This window comes from Panthera pardus, unplaced genomic scaffold (genome assembly GCF_024362965.1).
Source record: "Panthera pardus isolate Hobbes unplaced genomic scaffold, ASM2436296v1 HiC_scaffold_11, whole genome shotgun sequence".
NCBI classification, from domain to species: domain Eukaryota; kingdom Metazoa; phylum Chordata; class Mammalia; order Carnivora; family Felidae; genus Panthera; species Panthera pardus.
The window spans coordinates 15,280,632-15,301,781 of record NW_026526666.1 but is presented as its reverse complement, the minus strand read 5'-3'; the positions used below and the strand labels follow the sequence as shown (position 1 = coordinate 15,301,781).

The 21,150-nt window shown below is 38.7% G+C and overlaps 1 protein-coding gene across 1 annotated transcript in view; it reads right to left on the bottom strand.

The window, feature by feature from the left end:
* VAV3 (vav guanine nucleotide exchange factor 3) overlaps positions 1-21,150 on the bottom strand; it is a 358,407-nt gene that overhangs the window by 111,408 nt on the left and 225,849 nt on the right. Inside the window, exons 16-18 of the mRNA XM_053891674.1 lie at positions 12,365-12,466; positions 11,958-12,058; positions 532-557 (exon numbers count right to left, since the gene is read on the bottom strand). Of these exons, the coding sequence (XP_053747649.1) occupies positions 532-557; positions 11,958-12,058; positions 12,365-12,466 (229 nt within the window). The remainder of the gene's footprint in view (positions 1-531; positions 558-11,957; positions 12,059-12,364; positions 12,467-21,150) is intronic.

Genomic DNA, 21,150 nt, shown 5'->3' with positions numbered 1-21,150 from the left:
TCTGAGATGAACACTGTTAGAACTTTTCAGGACTAGCAAATGTTGGGCAGCCATGCAATGTTTCATGACAGGGACACATCTACCAACTCCTTGGGGTGAGGGCTACCTTCCTTCTGTACTAGTAGGATCAAAGATATTTATTCCAAAGAAATGAATATAGTTGCATTAACTTTTACAAACCTCAGGGTTTTGTGGAATTCTGCAGGAAACTAGGGAAAAGTATCCCGATATTAGGGCCACACGTTGTTAGAGTATTTGAAATTTACCTGAATAAGTACCTAAGTATGATGTTCCATATCACACACATTCTTAAATATTCACATTTTCCCTCTACCTAAGATCTCCAGACAGTGACTGAAAATTCCTCTGATTTAACCTGTGCATTTAATTCATAAGCACTTGATTTCTCTAGCTCTGTTTCTATCCATTTTAAGACGCACATTTAGCATTCTAAAAGCTCAAGCCTGCTTAAGTTAACAAACAACCTGAAATGCAAAAGTTATATAAAAAAATTTTAAATGTTAATCTTACCTCCGGTGGTTTGAGCGTCCCTTGTTCTGAAACAAATGTAAAAATTGGCATTGTCAGTGTAAAGTTATTTTGTTTAGTTAGCAACCTTAGCTTGTTCTCTGCAGCTTGGTAAAACACTGCTGCTTTGTTTCCCTAACTAATACTTGTAATATATTTCCAGGGTCCCTCAGGCTGGGCTAGTAATTGTTTTGCAACCCAGGTTCTCTTGCCTTATTGGCTTGTCAGGAAAGTGACTCACAGTTCTAAATGACTTCTAGGTTATGCTTAACTTTTTCAATTGTTGATTAAGCAATGTCAATCCAACCACATAAAGCTCCTTGAAACAGAGGCTTGCACTAAATTTACATGCATGAGAAAAAGCCAGGTGGGAACCTTTCAACACACCTAGTTTTAAGTCTAAACGCACTAAGTTACAAAGGTATTTCATTGAGTATAACAACTGTGAATTTAACACTGTACAGTATTGCATATGAATTTTTTTTCATTAAGTGGCTGTAACTCTTATTTTTTTAGATTTTGGGGAAAGACAGTTTAATTTAAAGATGGAAATAAAAAACTGACAGGATTCGACTCCAATGCTAATTTTTCCCTTTCATCTTTAGTTTCCTCATCTGTAAGCAGAAACAACAATCTACTCATTACATTTTAGTTCTTGAAAATGACTAACAGTTGTAAAGGACCCGGAGATCTGCAGGTGAGTACAGTGGCAGAAGGGTGAAGGGTTGTTCTGAAAGTAAAGGCAACATACTGCACGTGGACACCTGCTGGATATTTATGCTTCCTTTCTCCAAGAGCACCTACACACGTTATTGCTTTTCCAGGCTGTGATGGCAAACACCTTGTCATTTTGAGTCTATGCCTGACTGCTCCCATCCAAAATGATCTTCTAAAGAGGGATCTGAGAAAAAGAAGAAACTGAGGGAAACACCAGAAAAGAAAGGACAGGCCTAAATGAGAGCTTTGTAAGCTGTTTCAATAAGACCATACAAGAAGTCCCACAACCGGAGTTCAAGGGGAAAATTCCAACCTGAACACCTGACTAGCTGCCACAGATTGCTTTACACAGGAAGCTGCCTGGGGCATGGAACAGAAGGTTGTTTTGTTTTGTTTTATAAAAGAGTACTTCTGATTAATGCTAATGGAAGACTCATGACCAAAGTCACCTTTCCATAGAAAAGTTAAGTGTGCACTCCTCTGTCAATTTCAAGCCCCACGCCACCAGCTTTCACAAATGACTGCCTTCTATGAAGGCATCTTTGCCAGGTTTGAAGTTGGCTTTTACAAAGGAGTATTCCTGGACAGAAAGCTATTTCACTTATTTTCCTCATTTAGAAATAAGCAATGTTTCAGAAGATAGACTGCCTAAGAGGTTTGTGGAAAGGGTCTCTATAGGTACCATTTGGCTGGATGCTGTGTCAAGACTAAGAACCCAGGTTAGGTGAACTTAGGTTCCTAACAGCAGGTGTGACACCTGTTTTGCTGGTTTGACCAGAAAGACTTATATTCCAGAATAGCCCTAAACTACTTTTTTTTTCTCCTACTGGTGCGTTAGAGAAAGAGCCTGAACTGAGAATCATAAACTGCAAGAAGCACCAAATGGGAGAGGAGTTTAAGTTTTCCATCTAAGGAGACTGAGAAAGGCTGGCTATTTCCAGATGTCCTCCAAAATGGAAAAACCTCAGATCTTTTGGGTTCAGTGTTCATAAGTGAATATGCAACTTAACTTCAATTCAAAATTACTGTTTTTTTTTTCTGACTATTTGCATATAAGTATTTTTATGTCCTTGTGAGTAGGTCTTTTACAGCATGTTTTAAATGTATTCTATTTTTGTATAAAACCTATGATCGCTGATGTGACAGTAAGCGAGACACTATGGTCCACAAGGGTCATCTGGCTGCTCCTCAGAAAGGGGAAAAGATGGCATCTAAGGTGGTCATCTAACTATGCAGACACTTGTGCCTCTTTACCCAGAAACTAAGATCTAGGAATAGAAGACTCTCACTGACAGGCTCTTCATATTTTGTTATGTAGTGTGTAAGTTCAATGTGGCCAGCTCCCTGCATGAGTAAGCACCTATTACAGGACTCAAGAGAGTGAGAGGTCGCAGCAAGGCACACAGGTGACTGGTACAAAGCCAGAAGCAATCCAGACTGGGCTGACCACCTTACCCAATCTCCCTCTTTCATTTACGCACTTCCTGTTGGCTCCTGCTTTCTCTCTTTGATGTCTCATCAGCTTTCCTCGTAATTCTGATTAAATGTACTAAGAACTGCTCTACACAAAGCCTCTTTATTATAATCCAAGTAGGAAAAATGGAAAAGAGGCTTTGTGCTGGATGTAACTCCAACTCTAAGGACCTGAGTTCTTATTTAGGGCTTACCTTTTCCTTGCCACCACTTCCTGTCCTCATGGCTACCATATCTACCCTCTATACCCTGTCACCCAGGAAAGAGGCCCACTTCCTCCATAGAGTTGGTATGGAGAAGTTCACACTTTGATCTGCTCACACTGAGTCTAGCAGAGTGGCTCTTAAAAGTCTCAGCTTTTATTTACTTCTGTGTCATAGTAGGTTTCTGTAAATCTTCTAAGAATAGTGCAAAACCCAAAGGTCTTGAAATAATTCTTAGAACCTGTTTTAAGTTCAGCAATGCTTATCTCATTACTTTTGTACTTACCCTAGTGGCCACAGCATTGAACTATTTGCCTCCTTTATAAACAAAATCTAAATTCTGATAACCATACTAATGCAACAGCTTGTTAACTTATACTAAAATAACAGTGATGAGAGAGAAAGACCCAACTGCCAAAATTGCTTCATACATTTTCAAAGTAAAGGCTCATTCTGGCTAGAAAAATAGAATAAGGGCATCTTTCAATGAAATATTCTATGGAAAGGTTGCTTTAATTTTGAAGTCTCCAACACATCTTCAATCTCCTCTTGATATGTACCCAAAACTACTATGGCAGGTACTTGGGTCCCTAAAAAACACTTTGTGTGTCACAGTTCTGCATCAAGATCAAGACAATAAGGTCTGATGACCATCAAATCTATTTTAGCTGAATTCTGACCAAACAGAAAGGTTGCTGCTTGAGATCTGATGAAAAAGTCTTTCTTTCTGTCCTCTCTTTTTTCTCCTGGGAACTTCCTTAGGAGTGTAATTCAATTCTTCAAGTTTCCCAAAGTTTTTAATCCTCAACTTGTCTTTACCCCGCAGCCTATTCTCAGACTGCTATTGATCAAACTATAAAATGTTCTTACCCTTTCAAGAGCCTTTCTAGATGGTGACTCACAGGCCCTCAAGGGGTTTATACCTTGCATTCTTTCATCAAGTCCCGACTGGTTTAATGTAATTCAGAGAAGGGGTGTTACTGAGGTGCTTGGAGGCTTTGCAGAACTCCATCTTCAATGCCAGCACAGGGTTCAATGTGCATATTTGTGTAAAAGAATTGTTTTCCACCGAGGCTTTAGATTCACTTACTACAATTCATTTGTTTAAACAAAAAATTCAGTCCTATTATATTTGTTTTTCCAATACAAGTGGCTCTCAAAGCATACAATATTACACAATTTGCTCTCTTATCTGAAGTTCTATTTGTTAAGACTAAACAAATCAATGTCCAGTAAGACGGTTGGTCTCAAAAGAGGCCACAGAAAAGTAATAACCAGAATAGCTTTTGAAGGCGCCTTGTCATCATGGCTAACATGCTATTTTTGTCAAACATTAAAACTAAAAGACAGTTGAACTGATAAAATTTTGAAGTTAAACAAATGTTAAGTTCACCACTCAGATCTATAGCAATATTAGGAAGAAAAAGTTTAAATACTTGGAAAGAGATTTTGATTTCAAGTCTTTTCAAGAGCTCTAACAGACCACATGATATTTTCCAGTTTACTTTAATAATCATTAGTATGTCACTAAACTCACCCAAATAGTTAAGTGGAAGGAATAATAACCAACCATGAGAATAAAATTTTCTTGGTAAATTAAAAAAAGAGGGCTAATTTATGGGAAAGGCTTTAAGTCATATGAAGTAGAACCAAAGTCATTTTTTGGTAATGAAATCAATGACCAAGTCTCAGTTCATGTAAAAGCAATCTGATAAAATGCCTAGTGGCACAAGGCTGAAATAAAACTATGTTCTAAGAGCTTACCTCTTATGATAAAATACTGCACTATTATTAATAAAAAAGGCATTTCAGATGCCTTTTGGGGTGGAGGTTCTAGGTAACAATCCTGCAGGTTTAAACCATTAGGGTACCAAGGCAACTTCCTTCCAATTAGGAATGGCTATAGCAGCAGCAGGAGCAGGAGGTGGCCTAGATAAAAGAACGATTAAACAGAGAAGCAAATGGGGACCTGCTTTGGTTAAATATTAGAGCAGCTGAGGCTTGCATTCCCACTAAAGGAAAAGATGCATTAAACCGAAGTTTCTGCTCCAGCAATATTTGCCTTCCAGTGCGACTTTCTTTGTTTAAACTGAGAGGCTGCAAAGCAAGCTATATTGATCAAAGTCAGAGTAAGAAGGGTTTAGCAGGGGAAAAACACAAGTGCTCCCAAAAGGTCGCAGTTTGGATTAGACCCTCTTGGTGGTGTGCTGTGAGAAAGAAATGCCATTCTAGAATTGCATCAGCTCTGCAGAGACTTGTTGAGAGTCTCATGTAATGGAGTCCATACCTATTCATTATTAAGGTTGGAAAGTTCTGGCAGCACACTTCAGAGGCCATGTACGTGTTGATCATGGAGGTTGCCATGGTGAATGTGAAGGCATCAACTCAAGTTCAGTGAAAATGAGAGAGGGAAATTGCCTGCTCTTCATATCCATGCAAATTCTCAAATGTTAAGACATAAACTAATCACCCAGCCTTCAAATTTGTTTCTAAGTTGCACAGTTTGTCTTATAAATACAAAACAGAAAACTAAAAACACCTTTTTAAAATATTTCAAATGCACTTGAGTTAATAATCTGTCATAGTTCAATATTAATATAAATGACTTACTTCATTCAGAAATGCACTGCATTTTTGCCAAGTAATTATTTCAAAGATGAATGAAAACTAGGTAAATTTAAGGGTGACAGAGCAAGAAACATAAAAGGTTTCTAAATTCAGGGAAGACAACATCCAAATAAGGCTTAAGTTCCACAAAAAGAAATGCCTAAGAGCTATTTCACATGCTGATTGGTTAGTGTCTAGCTACATCCAACACTATTAAAGATTGTATTGGAGCAGAGATATCCCTATTTGGGGAAAAGGGAATAACAACTTGAGGTTAAGCATCCTGACTTTGGACTTGGTACTAAGGGATGAATACAAAAGATGAGAAATACATTCCCTACAGGAATGAACACATACTCTACTAGAGGAAATGAAAAGTGCCCAAACCGTCCATGTATTCCACTACATTGTCTACCTCCCCATGTAATTAAGTTGAGGCTATGTAACTGTTTTTAACCAATACAGTGTGATTAAAAGGAAAAAAAGTGTTATTCATTTCAGTTTATGAGGTTTTAAGAACAGCTACTGGGAAGCCATGTGTTGAATTTGCAAAGTCCCAAGATGGAACCAGCTCGGATCCCCAAGCCATTTCTTAGAAGGGAGCTACCTTGGAGGGCTTTGGAACTCACAGCCAAGAGTGCATGTGTGAAAAATCAATGTTTATGTAGTAAACCCAATGGTATTTGAAGTATTTTAGGAGTGTTTTAGTTGCTTAACAGCAAATACATAAAACCTACATACAAACTAATTAGAGAACAATTTAATTCACACTACTGTTGGGTGGCTAAGGTGAGGTTAAATGACTGGCAAAGGGCTTGTAGAGGAAGTAAGGGAAGAATAGATCTTGGAACTGTTGGGAGAAAAGGGAGTGCATTTCAAGGAGAGGAAATAGTAAAACCCCAGCAAGAATTCTGAAAATGGGATTGACTGGATCAGGGAGTATACTTCCCTAGAAATTGAGATATTATTGTCCTCAGGTGTTCTGTGATATGGTTCTGTTCCTCGCTACTTATTAACCTAACCTAGGCTCCACTGTCAAAGGCCTGATGATTGATGCACAGAGCATGAGCCTTTCCTTGCATAAATACTAGAAAGGAATGCAAAGGTCCTACCAAGTCTATCTTCAATTCTTAAAGCACCAGCCAGGGATTCAGAGAAGGTTTTCATTTCACTTATCCTTCATCGAGTTGGGCTCCAGTCTTTACAAGGGCAGAATCAAAACCTGTCCAATCTCCCACAGCCTCCTGTTTCTGGTTCCAACACTATAGTGATCCTCAGAGCCCAGAAACCCTAGTGCTATACTTCTACTCATTACACTGTCCATCTGTTTGTCAGCCACTCATCACTTGTCACTGTCTGTCCACTCACTCATCCACCTACCATGGCTTTCCAAAGGTAAGGGCATCACTTAAGTATGGTTCTTATCAGTGAGCAGCTCCAGTCTAACTGAAGTTTGGACACTACTCTGTAAGGAATGGAAGGTATAGGGAGCAGTAGAATCTTACAATCAGAATTGATTTTAATGAAGATCATGTTGGAAATCATATAGAAGGAGTATGATTGACAGCAAGGAGTTAGGAGACTTTTGCAGTTGTCCAAACAAATGACACTGAGATTTTTTTTTTAATCTATAGCAATACCCTATCAGTGGGTTCTAGAGAGCCTTAGGAGGAGAGCTAAGAACAATAGGTGAGTAAATGAAGATGAGAGAGGTGGGCACATCAAGGCGCACATCCAGGTTCAGGTGAGTGCATGGATGCTGGACCTTTAACTAAGACAAGGAGTAGGCAGAGGAATCCTCTGTTAATGACTAACGAGGCTGGTTTTAGACATGTGAAATTTGAGGTCACTGCAGGACACCTGGGAAAGGAGATGGGAGAAGAAGATAGAAATTTTGAATCCAAAGTTCAGGAGAAAAGCCTTATGTGGAACTAGTGACTTATCTACCTGGGTGTAGGTTATAGCTAATGCCAGGGAAATTAATCAGATAGCTAAAGGACAGCATGGGGATGTGGTAGGATATGAAGGAAAGTGTCAAGGGGAATGGTTAAGAGTACTGAATAATAGGGAAAACTCAAGTTAGGTAAGGCCTAGATTGTGATGACCAGTGTATTTGGCAATTACAAGTAGAACAGAAGATTCTCTAACCTTCATCAACTCCTGGGCTACCATGTCATTTTGTACAACTAGTCCCCCTTCTCTGCCTGGACCAACGTTGAGAGAAAATGGCATGATCCACTTTCTGGAACTGCCTTCTACCCCAACTACCCAATGTTTCTAATCTAACTATTCCTACTGGGCACAGCTTTCTGAGCTACAAGTAGCCTCCTGACTCATACTGAGCCTATCAGACTCTCTTTGTCTCCTAAGAATATAGTTAGACTACATTAAGCAATAGAATTATAAAGCTCTGTAAAGTTGAGGTCAATCTCAAATCACCTAAGATAAAATTTTATGTGGGAACCTGGATTATCTAAGCATTTGCGTTTGCTTTAAATCAATACCATTGACTTGCTTTAAATTTAGCTGTTTAAATTTAGCTGACCCCACTCCCCCAAGTTCTCCTGAAATGCTCTTCTCCAGAAAAAGCCCCATTCAAGTAAACTAGCTCTCCAGCCCTTGATACATCTTGTTCTCCCTCCTGCCCTCCTCCCCTACATCCACATTTCCCCCAATGTCATACCCATCATCGAAAACTATACTTTTGAACTAGCGTACTCTGTGCAAAACCTAAGCCAATGTTGATTCTCTGCTAGCTGGGAAACACCCATACATTCTAGCTTGCCCATGTCCTCAAAATTCTACCTATTTTACCACACTCACCAAGCTCAAACTCACACTCTGTGTGCAGTTACTACCTACTACAGTGCAGGAAGGGGTGGGTTCGAGAACAGGATGTCATAACTTCCAACTTTTAGAGGGCGTCTCTTTGGGAGTGAGGGGGAGGACTGCTGACAGCTGTATCAGATTCCTCTTCACTCAGGATAAGCATGGCCCTTTAGTCATAGGGCTACCCACGAATGCTAATCTAGAGGCAAAACAGGGCAGCCTCCTGGGCAGGTTCTTAATATCTCACACCACTAATTAACAGACTAGGAGCATTCAATGCCATCAGTCTCTTAGAAATCTTGAGCAGGAAAGGATAGAAAGAGAGAATAAGACACAGTTGCATAAAACAGGAAAATGCAGGACAACTTTGAATGCAAGGCAGAAAACCAAGAGACCAAGAGAATAATGTTTAAAACTCCAAGAAGTAAATTCAGACAGAGGCTTAAAATTTTTTTCCTGCTTTTGAGTACGATGAATTCTATAAAAGAGTTTAGAGGATGATGCTACCTTTAATCAATGATATGGCTGTAAATAACCATTATCTATAATCTGCAGGGCATGAACAGCCTTATTCTTAGTTACCTTGTTTTCATACTTTTATGACTCAGTTTCCTCATCTTAAAATAAGAGATCCTGGAACTGAAGGTGTCTAAATCTTCCAGCTCTGAGACAACCCATGGGGAAAGGGCAGGCATGGTCCTGGGGATGCCTGAATTTCTCACAGCACTTCAAAGCACTGAAACCTAAACATATTTGGTAGTTACTAATTTAACTAAATTCAGAAGTGTTTTTGCTAAAAAAAAAAAAAAAAATTAAAAAATTGGAAAATCTCTCTTAGACAAAAACCAAGCACATGATTTTACTCTGGTGGTTTACAAGGGTTAGGCACTGTGCATCTATCACATTTGGCATATATCCTCACCACTAATTCACATGACTGGGAGCATAACTCAGGGGTAAAGAACAAACTCAGGAGCTGGACTGCTTGGACTTTCTTCACTCTGTTGGTTAAGCAACTAAGGCAAGATACTTATTTCTCTATGCCTCAGTTTCTCCTATGTAAGAACAGCAGCAATGCCAACTTTAAAGGATCTGTATAGGTCTAAATGAGTTGACAGCAGTGATAAAACAGTACCTGTACCTGGGACTTTGTATTTATTTAAAAAAAAATTATTTTTTTTAACATTTATTTATTTTTGAGACAGAGAGAGACAGAGCATGAACAGGGGAGGGTCAGAGAAAGAGGGAGACACAGAATCTGAAATAGGCTCCAGGGTCTGAGCTGTCAACACAGAGCCTGACGCGGGGCTTGAACTCACGGACCACGAGATCATGACCTGAGCTGAAGTCGGACGCTTAACTGACCGAGCCACCCAGGCACCCCAAAAAAAGGCTTTTAAAGGCTAGGTGTAATTATCCCTACCTTAGGAGGGAAGAAACAAAGACTTACGAAGGTTAAGTAAGTCACCCAGGTGGTAAGCTCTGGAGTGGGATTCAAACCAGACCAAGACTCCAGAGCTCATGGGCTTATTGCTATCACACACAGTCTCCCGGTCCAGAGCTACTCAGTGAAGGGCAGAGGATGCTGCAACTGTGACAGAGGAACAAACGGGGAATGCACCACTCTTGTATCTGCCTGACCAGGAGTTCCCAACTATTTCCTATTGACTTTTTTTTTTTTTTTTAGTAAAAGTTGAAAATTTGAAGTCCTTTAGCATCACTTATTTATATCACTTCAAAGTTTGGTGCTCGCTATTTCTTCTATCCACATTTTCTTCACATCATAAAAACAGCAGCAAAAATACAGATTAAGGCCATCCCTTTCAAAACAAACAAACAAACAAACAAAAACCTGACTTCTCATCACAGCACCATGGATTAAACACTGAGTTTTTATTGTGCCCAGCACTGTGTTAATAACATCAACATTATTCCATTTGATCTTCACGAGAATCCTCTAATTTCCATTTTACAGAAGCATAAACAAAATCTCAGAATGTTTACGTAAAATTCCCAAGCTCATGTAGGTAACAAAAGGCAGAGCGAGATTTTCAACCATTTCTGCTTGACTCTCAACTACTGTCTTATACTCTTCTAGTAGAATGCAAGAACCATGCCAACTATGAGATCATTTTATATTCCTCACAGACTGAAACTCCTAAGACAGGGCTGGGGGGTTTACAAAAACACATTAGCCTACCATGCACACATAATATGTTAACTGTCCTCAAAGAGATTAAAGGAGGGGACAAATAAGGACAGAACAACAAAAATTTAAGTGATAAGTTGTATCAGATGGTCAATTAAAGAATAACAATAATAATATATAACACTTCCGTTATATTTTACAACTCTGTAAACTGTTCCTGACCTTCAGAAAAATTAGTGGGTACTAATCTTGTCTCTTTGTCTTAGCAGACTTTGAGCACATTGCATGAACACTCTGATCCCCATCAGAAAATGGGAGGAGCTGTTCTGAGGATTGAACAGGTACGTGCAGGAAGGACCCAGCAGAGGGCCCTAACCAGACAGGCACAGTGCAGGTGCTCACCTAACTTTGGGATCCTTCTCACGGCTGCCCATGCCTAGCACAGAGAGCTCATGGCTCACGGGAACCTTAAAAACCATCCACCGAAGGAGCAAAGTGAGAAGAATGTGCTGTGATCTTAGTCTCTAATGGAATTCACACCTTTTCTACAACTGCCCATTTTCTGAACTCAGCTCTGAAATGAGCTATTATTCTCTGTTTCACTCTTCTTCATATTATCCAAAATAATTCAATGTCCACCTTTTCCTTTGGGAAAATCAAAGGTTGACATGGCTACCTTTTGAACTCAAGCTGTTAAAGATCCCTTTCTTCTGTTCAAAAAGTTTTACTGATTTTGAAAGGTCTTATTGATAAAACACAAGAGAAACTCAGGGGAAAAGGACAAAGAGAAAGAAGAAGAAAGAGAAAGAATAAAGAGGCCAGAAAAGAAAGAGAAGGAAGAGAGCCCAAGAGGAGCAGGGAGAGGCAAAAGGCTATTGAATGCATAATTGCCAACAGCCTTAGCAACTGGCTCATGTAAGAATCATGGAGCATTATTTTTAAAAACCAAGGGGAAAATATTTACATGAAATCCAAAGGATATATGCTCTTTGTTGAATGCTGCAAAATGACAATGTATTCAATTCATTAATTCATGAATTAGTGTGTATGATGTTTACTTCTGGCATCATTAGCATTTCTGAGCTGAATATTTAAGAGAACAAGGGAGAAATTTAAGGACTAAAGACAAATGAAAAATAATTTTTTGGTTTTTTTATTCCACTTGTGTGCTTTGGCTTTATCTGTACAGCAGTACTGAGATTCAGGGGCTGGGCTGAATGAAATGGGTGACACGAAACCTGCCAAGGCCCCCTTGCAGGCCTCTGCCCCCCAGGTATGTATAGAAGTCACAGGAATTTCAAGCAATTTTTTCTAATTGTCCGTATAAATGATAGTTTCAAAAGCAGGTATGTCACAATAAACACATATTAAGAGTAAATTAGGCCTTAATTATGTTTATCAAGGTTTATGTCCTAATTAAGAACAGAATGACAACAATAAACATGACTTACCAGCAGAATTAACTCTGCCACAATTGTCTACTCTTCCCAAACATTCTTTGTGTGCTCTCGCGCCACATTTAAAACATAAATAGCCTTGATAAAATGTTCCTCTGAAAGATAAAATTAGAGGGTGATATGTTAAAAGGTGCTAAGTTCTGCCTACAGGAAAGCACAAGCACGAGAAAGAAACTGAGGGAACATGATACTCTGTGAAGTCTTCTTAGCCGAGGGACGGGGCCTCCTGGGGCTTGGAAGGGAGTTTCTAGGTTCAAGGCTGAGGAAAGATCTACTGACTCGAAACTGTTAAGGCAATTTCCCCACTTGAGAACATTTTGGCTGGTACATTAGAAAAGTCAGAGACACTGAGCAATTACACCAGCTCCTTTAAACTGAGAAACAGGACTGGGCAAGCCTACCTCAGGAGCATCTGGCAGACTTTGCAGGATGTAACCCGACTGAAGGTGTGCATCTTGAACTCATGGAAATTGGAGTCTGCGTAGTCTGGCCTTATGTTCGATCTATAAAAAGGAAAAGAAGGAACTTCTTCAAGAAAGTTTCACAACAAAATAGCAGTCATCTAAAACCGAGATTCATCAGCATTACGTTGGGTAGAGATCTGATTCAAGCAAAAAAGCTATTAAATACGCAATGTTTTCTAAGCCAAAAGTAGGCTTTGCATTAAAATATGCACCAAAATCTGGTTGTGTGCAAAGCAGCAACACGTAAGGATTTAAGCAAACTACTCCTCCTCAGAACTGAACTTTACAGAATGGCCACACGGGTCATCCTGCGAGGAAAAACACAAAAAAACATGCTGGATGTTCATGCTGCATGACAGATTCGCTAGCCACGTCACTGAAATATTAACTAGATGGAGGGGGCGGGAGGGAAGAGAAAAGGGTGCCTCATTCCCACAGAGGCCATCTCTAGGTAAGTGGATGGTGTAATGATCTAGAAAAGTGAATAGAGTAGTTTTATAAAACTTCTTGAAACAAAACATGAGTCCGATGTTTAAAAACTTCCTCCTTAACAATTCACTTCCCATGCAATCCAAATAAAAAATAAACAAAATTATTATGTTTTATATTTTACTTCTATTTTGTGCATATACAAAAAATACATTAAGCATACCACAAACTACCATAACTGAGGTAACATAAAAAAATAACAAAAGTGACTCTGTGCCAACACTGTGACAACCACACGATGTTCATTACACCAACCCTAACTACTCAGCGCTCATAACATCACTAATTTACAAACAAGGAAACTGAGGCTAACACTAAAATAAAGGAAACAGCAGAGTCAGACACTCCAGCCTAGGTCTGTTCTTTCTGCCCCAAAGCAACAGTACAAGGAGGAATTCAACAATATTCACCTTAATATAATTAGACTGTTGGAAAAAGTCAAACTTGGTCACTCCTAGAGGTGTTTTTTATATTATTCATAATTTATGTCACAGAAGAAAACAGAAAAATTAGAAATGGACAAGTTAAAAAGCAGATACAAATCAGAGGTACACCGGAAAGCTAAGACTGTGCTCTCCAAGATGTTACAAGCAATTTGAGAGAGTGTAGGAAAAGTTTGAGATACTGATGAGCTAGGATTTCCCCTTTTATAGAATACAGCAACTCTCCACCACACAGAGGCTTGGTGTAATGAAGCATAACACAGGCGGGAGACCAGGCATCAATCTCCGAGGTACCAGGAGAAGCCTTATGAAAAAACATTCGCAAAGGCAATTGGAGTAGCAAGCAGTGATGCAGAAGTGTCAGAGAGGTCAGCTTTCCAATCCGTCTGCTGAATATGAGCGTGCTAAAAATGAAATCAAATATTAGTGCCATCTGGGATTTCTCTGCTCAATGCTTCTGGTGACCTCACTTTTTAGGAAAATGTTCTGCTGCGTGCTGAAAAGCATGGCCACTTCCATAGCGGTATTTTTGGGCTCCTGATTAAAAATTATAGTTCTTCATGAATAGACAAGTAGAGAAAAGATAAGGGCCGAGAAACAAATCTCTTCACATTGTTCAGAAAACATTTGATTCTGGCACTGGAAAGAGCATCAAACCCCATTTCCTTAGCCAGGATGGCCTGTTGTTCATTTTTTTTCTGAACATCAAAGTGATACAGTCATATGTGGATTGTCAAGTAACAGCTTCAATCCTGGGAACTGGAAGAATTCATCAGGCTGGAGTCGTCATAGGTCTCCTTCGGAAACTAAGTGGGTTCCAATCAAGTAAGAATTTAATTAATTTTAGAAGCTTGCCTGGGACAGAGGTGCAACATCTTTCTCTAAGGGTCAACTCAAGTGATAGGCAGTCTTTCAACCATCAGTTAATTTCACCAACTAACCATGAGAAGCTGACTTTTCAGAAGACATAAGCTCAGAGGAGAATCACACTAAGAGGTTAAGAAGAAAAGTCTTACAATACAGAAAAAAAAATTCTAAAAATGTTGTTAACAGTAGTCGCCATAAGTGAAATGAGACTTGAAATGGTAGGGTACATGGCAGGAAAGAAACGTTGGAATTCAAATTAAAAAGAAAAATCTGTAACTGCATATTATTTTAAATTTAAAATCAAACACTCAAGAATAGACATTAACTCTATGACCCCGAAACTGTTACGGGGGCACTATAGAATACAAAAGCATAGTTGAGTGCAGGAATCTGAAATTAGACCACCTGGGCCGAAGTCCTGACTTTCAAGTCACTAAACGCATGACCTTAGGCGAGTTAGTACGTGTAACACAGAAACACTAATAAAACCAAATTCACAAAGTGAGGTGATGTATGTAAAGTACATAGGACTCTGGCCCAGAGTTAGTGTTCAATAAGTATTGGCTACCATTTATGAACTGTTGATTCCAAATTCACAAAATAATGATGTGATCAAGACAGTGCTTTATGAGTTCTAAGAATCTCTTGGTAGTCTTGGGACCAGTCCCCAGAGGATTTCCATTCTGAGAATTTCATGCAGGAAGGCCATTATATGCTCAGTGTCCTTCAGACCAGGAATCTATATACAACTATTCAAGTACAATAACAAATGGGGTTGCCCAGGAGAGGACATGTATGAAAAAGTCCAGGGTATTGGATGAAATCATATCAAGTGTCAACTGAAGAGAGATGTCAACACACATGGACACATGGACACTGGGGCTGCAAAAACCAAAGACAGTAAGTTGGCTGGATGGGAAGAGTTGGAAAGGTATACTGGAATAGAAAAATATAGACAAACATCAGAACTATAGGTGGATAACAAAAGAAAAAAAATGATCCAAAGTCGCATTTATTGCAAACCAGGCACATTAACAGGCTCTTCACACAATTTTTTTACATTTACTTCTCACAAGAAACCTAGAAGGCAGAGTCATTCATTCATTTCATATTGATTATGTACTCACCAGGTACACAGGACCTAAGGCCAGAGGAAAAGAAGGATCCCTCCACCAGGGCCCAATGAGTTAAGAGAGCAGATATAAGAGATGAGTAAGAGAGGTTGGCAGGGGCCAAGGAAAGAGGTGAGATCTTATACAGAGGTTAATACCACCTGTAGTTGACAAAAAAATAATAAAAATTAAAAAAAACCTCTGTGGCTACTATAAAGAGCATTCCTTGTAGTGAAGCAAGAGTGAACACAGCAAGACCATACAGGGTTGGGTTATCTACAGATGAGAACTGAGGATCAAATATTGGTTAGCTTACTTGTTCAGTCATGCAGCTCTACATAGAGGACGGACTCCATTTAAGTAACCTGTTTTGATACATGACAGTTTACTTATGAGAACCTGCACAGAATCTTGTAGATTTCTCAGTGAAATGTCCCCATTTCTTTTGCTTCATACATGGCCCATTATTAATACAATTAATCAGTCAATCAAATATGTACAAGGTCAGGTATACAATGCTCTCAGGCCACCTTTTAACTTGACATACTCTCCCTAGATCATCGCCTCTTCTCACCTGGCTTCATGCTATATTGAGGACCATGTGCCTCCCCTTAGCTTGGGTCTCTTCTCCATTCTCTGAATCTGCATTTCTAGTGGCTCCTCAGGCATCTCAAATGCAACACATACAACACTCAACTCCACAACTTTCCTAACATATCGGATTCTGACCAAATTATGATTTTAATCCATCAACATTCACTCTATCTTCTAGTCTGGAATCTTCAAAGTTGCAATGAGCTTTTCCCTTTCCCTCATACCTTCTACATATTCATTTTCCTTTAACCTCTCCTCTGCTCCAATTTCTCCTCCCCCAAACCATAACAATATCTGATTTCTGACCTTAAACATACCTACTCAAAAATTCAGGTTCCATTCTTTCTCCTCACTACCTAATTCAAGCCCACAATATCTCTCAACTAAATTGTTAAAATGATCTTCTTAATTATTCCATCTCCTACTTTCTCTTCCTACTTAAGGCCACGATCCATACTATTCCCAGAATTAACCTTCAAAAATTAAAAATATGGGAGCACCTGGGTAATTCAGTCAGTTAAGCATCTGACTTTGGCTCAGGTCATGATCTCATGGTTCATGAGTTAGAGCCCCACATGGAGCTCTCTGTTGTCAGTGCAGAGCCTGCTTCCTCTCTTTCTCTCTCTCAAAAAATAAACATTAAAAAAATAATATATCACTCCTTCCCTTGAAGACTTCTGCTGGTTACTATTGCCTATGGAGACAAACGGCATACAAAGTGTTTTATGCTCTAGTATGCCTCTTGTATGCCTCTTTTCCCCCACTCATAAGCCTTATACTAAGTTACACAGACCTTCTCACATTTCTTAAACATATTCTTCTCATCCGTAATTCTGCACTTTTGTATTCCATTCATTCTGCCTAAAATGTTTCCCTCAACCTGCAGCTGTGAATGTACCTAGTTACTCATTTTTGACTAGATAAAAATGTGACTCCTTTGATAAAATCTTCTGTGAGTCCACCTGATAAAGATAATGATTATCAGGGCGCCTGGGTGGCTCAGTCGGTTGAGCGTCTGATTCTTGATTTCCGCTCAGGTCACGATCCCAGGGTCATGGGATCGAGGCCCACATCAGGCTTCCCACTGAGCATGGAGACTGCTTAGGATTCTGTCTCTCTCTCTGTCCATCTCCCCCACTCACACATTCTCTTTCTCTCTCTCAAAAAAAAAAAAAAAAAAAAAAAAAAAGATGATCATTTCATCTGGGTTCCAAGTACTTTTCCAGCCCTCTACTATAGTACTACATTGTATTGTAACCACTTATCATGTGTTTCCTACTACCAGAAAATTATTTCTGTGTTACTCATGTTTATATTGCCAGGGTCTACTTCAGTGTCTCACATTAAATACATATTGTTGTTGAATAAATAAAGGCTACTATCTATATATTCAATATTTACCACTTAAAGAGGAAAGAGCTAAAATAAAAAGCATACTTACTATCCCTAGAAAACCATCCATTGAGTTAAAGAAACAAAAACACACATCCATGAAATACCCAAAATATATAACTAAAGACAAAGGAAATAAAAAGGAGATCAATTAGTGGCTACACCGGAGCAAGTGAGAAGAATAAGCAGTGCTTGGTGGATGAAAAGGGGAAAGTGACCCAAGTTTGGGGGAAAAACAAGATTGAAAGTTCAGAAATGAGTATCATGTGTTCACAGAATGGTGGCTTGGTCAGGTTTACTACAGCATCTGTGACACCAACATGGTTAATTTAATGTGTCAGCTTGACTGGCCATTGGATACACAGATTTTTGGTCAAACATTTTTCCAAGTGTTTCTGTAAGAATGTTTTTGGATGAGCTTAACATTTAAAATGGGAAACTGAGCATTATCTTCAAGATATGTACTTACACCACACCTCTTTTTAAATAACATTTTAAAATACAATAATTTATCTCATGAATAGAAGAACCAAAAAAATGCCCTGGATCATCTCAACAGATGCCAAAAAAAGACATTTAATAAAATGTACCATGTGCTTCTGATGAAATTCTAAATAAATTAGATGCTGAGGGATACTTCCTTATAACATAATAAAGCATATCAAGCTAAAGACAATAAAAAAGCGTATTTAATTTTAAACACTATCACTATCCTATTGAAATTAAGCAAAGTTTGCTGATGTCAATTATATTATTCAACATTGCTCTCGAAGATCTGATCAATGTAATATGACAAAAATAAATTTGGAGGGATATTGTAAAAAAAAAAAAAAACAAAACCGCACACAGAATTATCATTTGGAGAGGACATTGTTGGGACAACTGGGAAACACCACAAGAAGAAATGCAAACTAATGAAACTAAGAAGCAGAAAAGACACATCAGTGGTATCTGGAAAAATGCATCTCTAAGCTTCCAACGTTCCCTAGCACTGAAATGCAGGGACATGTGGGTTGTGTTTTCACACAGCAGAATTCCTTGAGACTCAAAGTTCAAGGATTTTTTCAGAGGCTGGTCACACACTCTGCTATCATGATCAGCCGCAATCATTAAAAACCCCCAGAAGGAAAGGAGATGTTCACCATAAATCACATGGTGGAAAAAAAAAAAAAAAAAAAAAAAAAAGAATGTGGGTAGGCTAGCACAGTGAAATTCAGTACCCTTGGCACACCAGATAACCTTACCACTTGGCACCACAGGGCACATTTCAAAACCTAAGTTCTCAGGTGGCAGCCAAGGGACAGCCAGGTAAGCAGACCCTTAAAACGACAGCAAACCCAAGCCTGTTGAGGTAACTCTTTCCTGCGTGAAAACATCCAAGAAAAATCCTAGCATGAAATGTTCAGGCTCTATAATAATAAAATTTAAAAATTCACTGAGGAAAATAAAAGTATTCAAGCAAATAAAAGCTGCATAACCCAAGTGCTGAATAAGAAGCTTGCATATTATAAACACACAATCTCTCAATTTATAAAGTTAAAACAATTCCTTTCTCCCAAACCAGCGCGCGCGCACACACACACACACACACACAATTTTTTCACTTGAGAAACGATTATAAAATTCACCTGGGAGAATAAACGTTGTGAGGGTGATCAGGAAGATTTTAAAACCAAGACAAATTATTGTAGGCACGTATGTGGGAAGTAATCTAAGAGACACTAAAATGTTTTTTAAAGGTTTGTTATTAGGGTGGGGCACCTAGGTGACTCAGTTGGTTAAGCCTCTGACTTCAGCCTAGGTCATAATCTCGCCATTCTGAGTTTAAGCCCCGCATCAGGCTCTGTGCCGACAGCTCAGAGCCTGGAGCCTGCTTTGGATTCTGTGTGTCTCTCTCTCTCTCTCTCTCTCTCTCTCTCTCTCTCTCTCCTCTACTTGCACTCTGTCTCTCTCTCAAAAGTAAACATTAAAAAAATAACAAATAAAATAAAATAATAAAGTTAAATTAAATTAAAAAATGAAAATAAAATAAAATAAAATAAAGGTTTGTCATTAGGGATGGCTGAGTTCAGGTCATGATCTCATGCTTCGGTTGACAGGGTCAAGCCCCACTTTGGACTTTGCGCTGATGGTGCAGAGCCTGCTTAGGTTTCTCTCTCTCCCTCTCTCTGTCTCTCTTTCTCTGCCCCACCCCTGCTCTCTCTCTCTCAAAATAAATGAACATTTAAAAAAATACCTTATTAAAAAAATAAAGGGATGTTCTTAAATTTGTATGGAATTGACAACAAGACAAACAGAAAGACCAAAAATACAGAAGACAGTCTTGGTGGGGATCAAGCATGTGCACACACTTGCCATGTGATTTTTGTGACAGTTTGTTCACTTATTTGCCTACTCAAAAAAATTAAAAACTTATTAAATACATAATATGTCCTAGGCAGTGGGGTAGAGTGATGAGAAGAAACAAGTCAAGTTTGTGCTTGTTTGGTATTGATGGGGAAAATAAGTATCTAAATAATTCCATAAACAACTATGAAACTAGAGGTGTGCCAAAGATAGTGTTAGGAAAACTTAACAGCTTGGAATGTGACCTTGTGAACAGATTACCACATAAGGCTTTCCTACAGAAACAATGCTTGACTGAGATCTAAAGATAATCAAGAATTCAGTAGGTGAAAGGAATAATGTGCTGGACAAAAAAAACACATTATAAATATATTTTAGAAAATGCATTCCCAGCTTTTTGAACAGATTAAGGAAATTACATTTCTACTACCTATTTTATAATGATATAAATTTTAAAGACTGATGTCATTTATTTAACAAATATGTATTACCTGCCTATGACATGCCATGAACACCGCCAGCAACAAGGAATAAGATGGACAACATTGCTGCCGTCATACAGCTTATTTCTACATTTGGATGTAAATTTTAGGCGGAAACTTGAAATTCTTTTTAAGAAAACAACAAAAACACAAAAGCAATTGAAAAAATATTGATGACTACGTAATCTTTAAATGTAAAAAAAAATGGCTGTATTCATTTTTAAAAAACAGAATTTTCCTTGAATCAAAAACAATTTAAAAAAAAAGTAGGAAAGTATCTCTAATATGTATAATAAAGGATTAATGTCCTTGCAATATATAAGTGTTCTTGAAAACGTATGAGAAAAAAAAAAAAATGAATGGGGTGCCTGGGTGGCTCTGTCGGTTAAGCATCCGACTCTGGCTCAGGTCAGGATCCTGCAGTTTGTGGGTTTGAGGGCTGCATCGGGCTCCATGCTGACAGCTGAGAACCTGGAGCCTGCTGCAGAGTCTGTGTCTCCCTTTCTCTCTGCCCCTCCTCTGTTCACGCTCTATCAAAATAAACATTTAAAAAAAATTTTTTTTTTAATTTTTTTTAACGTTTATTTATTTTTGAGACAGAGAGAGACAGAGCATGAATGGGGAAGGGTCAGAGAGAGGGAGACACAGAATCCGAAACAGGCTCCAGGCTCTGAGCTGTCAGCACAGGGCCCGACGTGGGGCTCGAACCCATGGACTGTGAGATCATGACCTGAGCCGAAGTCGGCCGCTCAACTGACTGAGCCACCCAGGTGCCCCTAAAAAAATTTTTTAAAAGAAAAATGAACACCCTAATTGAAAAATTAGCAAAAAAATTAACAGGGCAGTTTATTAAAAAAGAAACAAAACAATCAAATACATAAAACATGTTTGAGCTAGTAGTAACCAAAAGGAATGCAGATTTAAATAAGATACCATTTCACATATCAAACTGGCAAAAAAAGACAAAGATAAAAGAAAACACATAATACTTAGTGCAG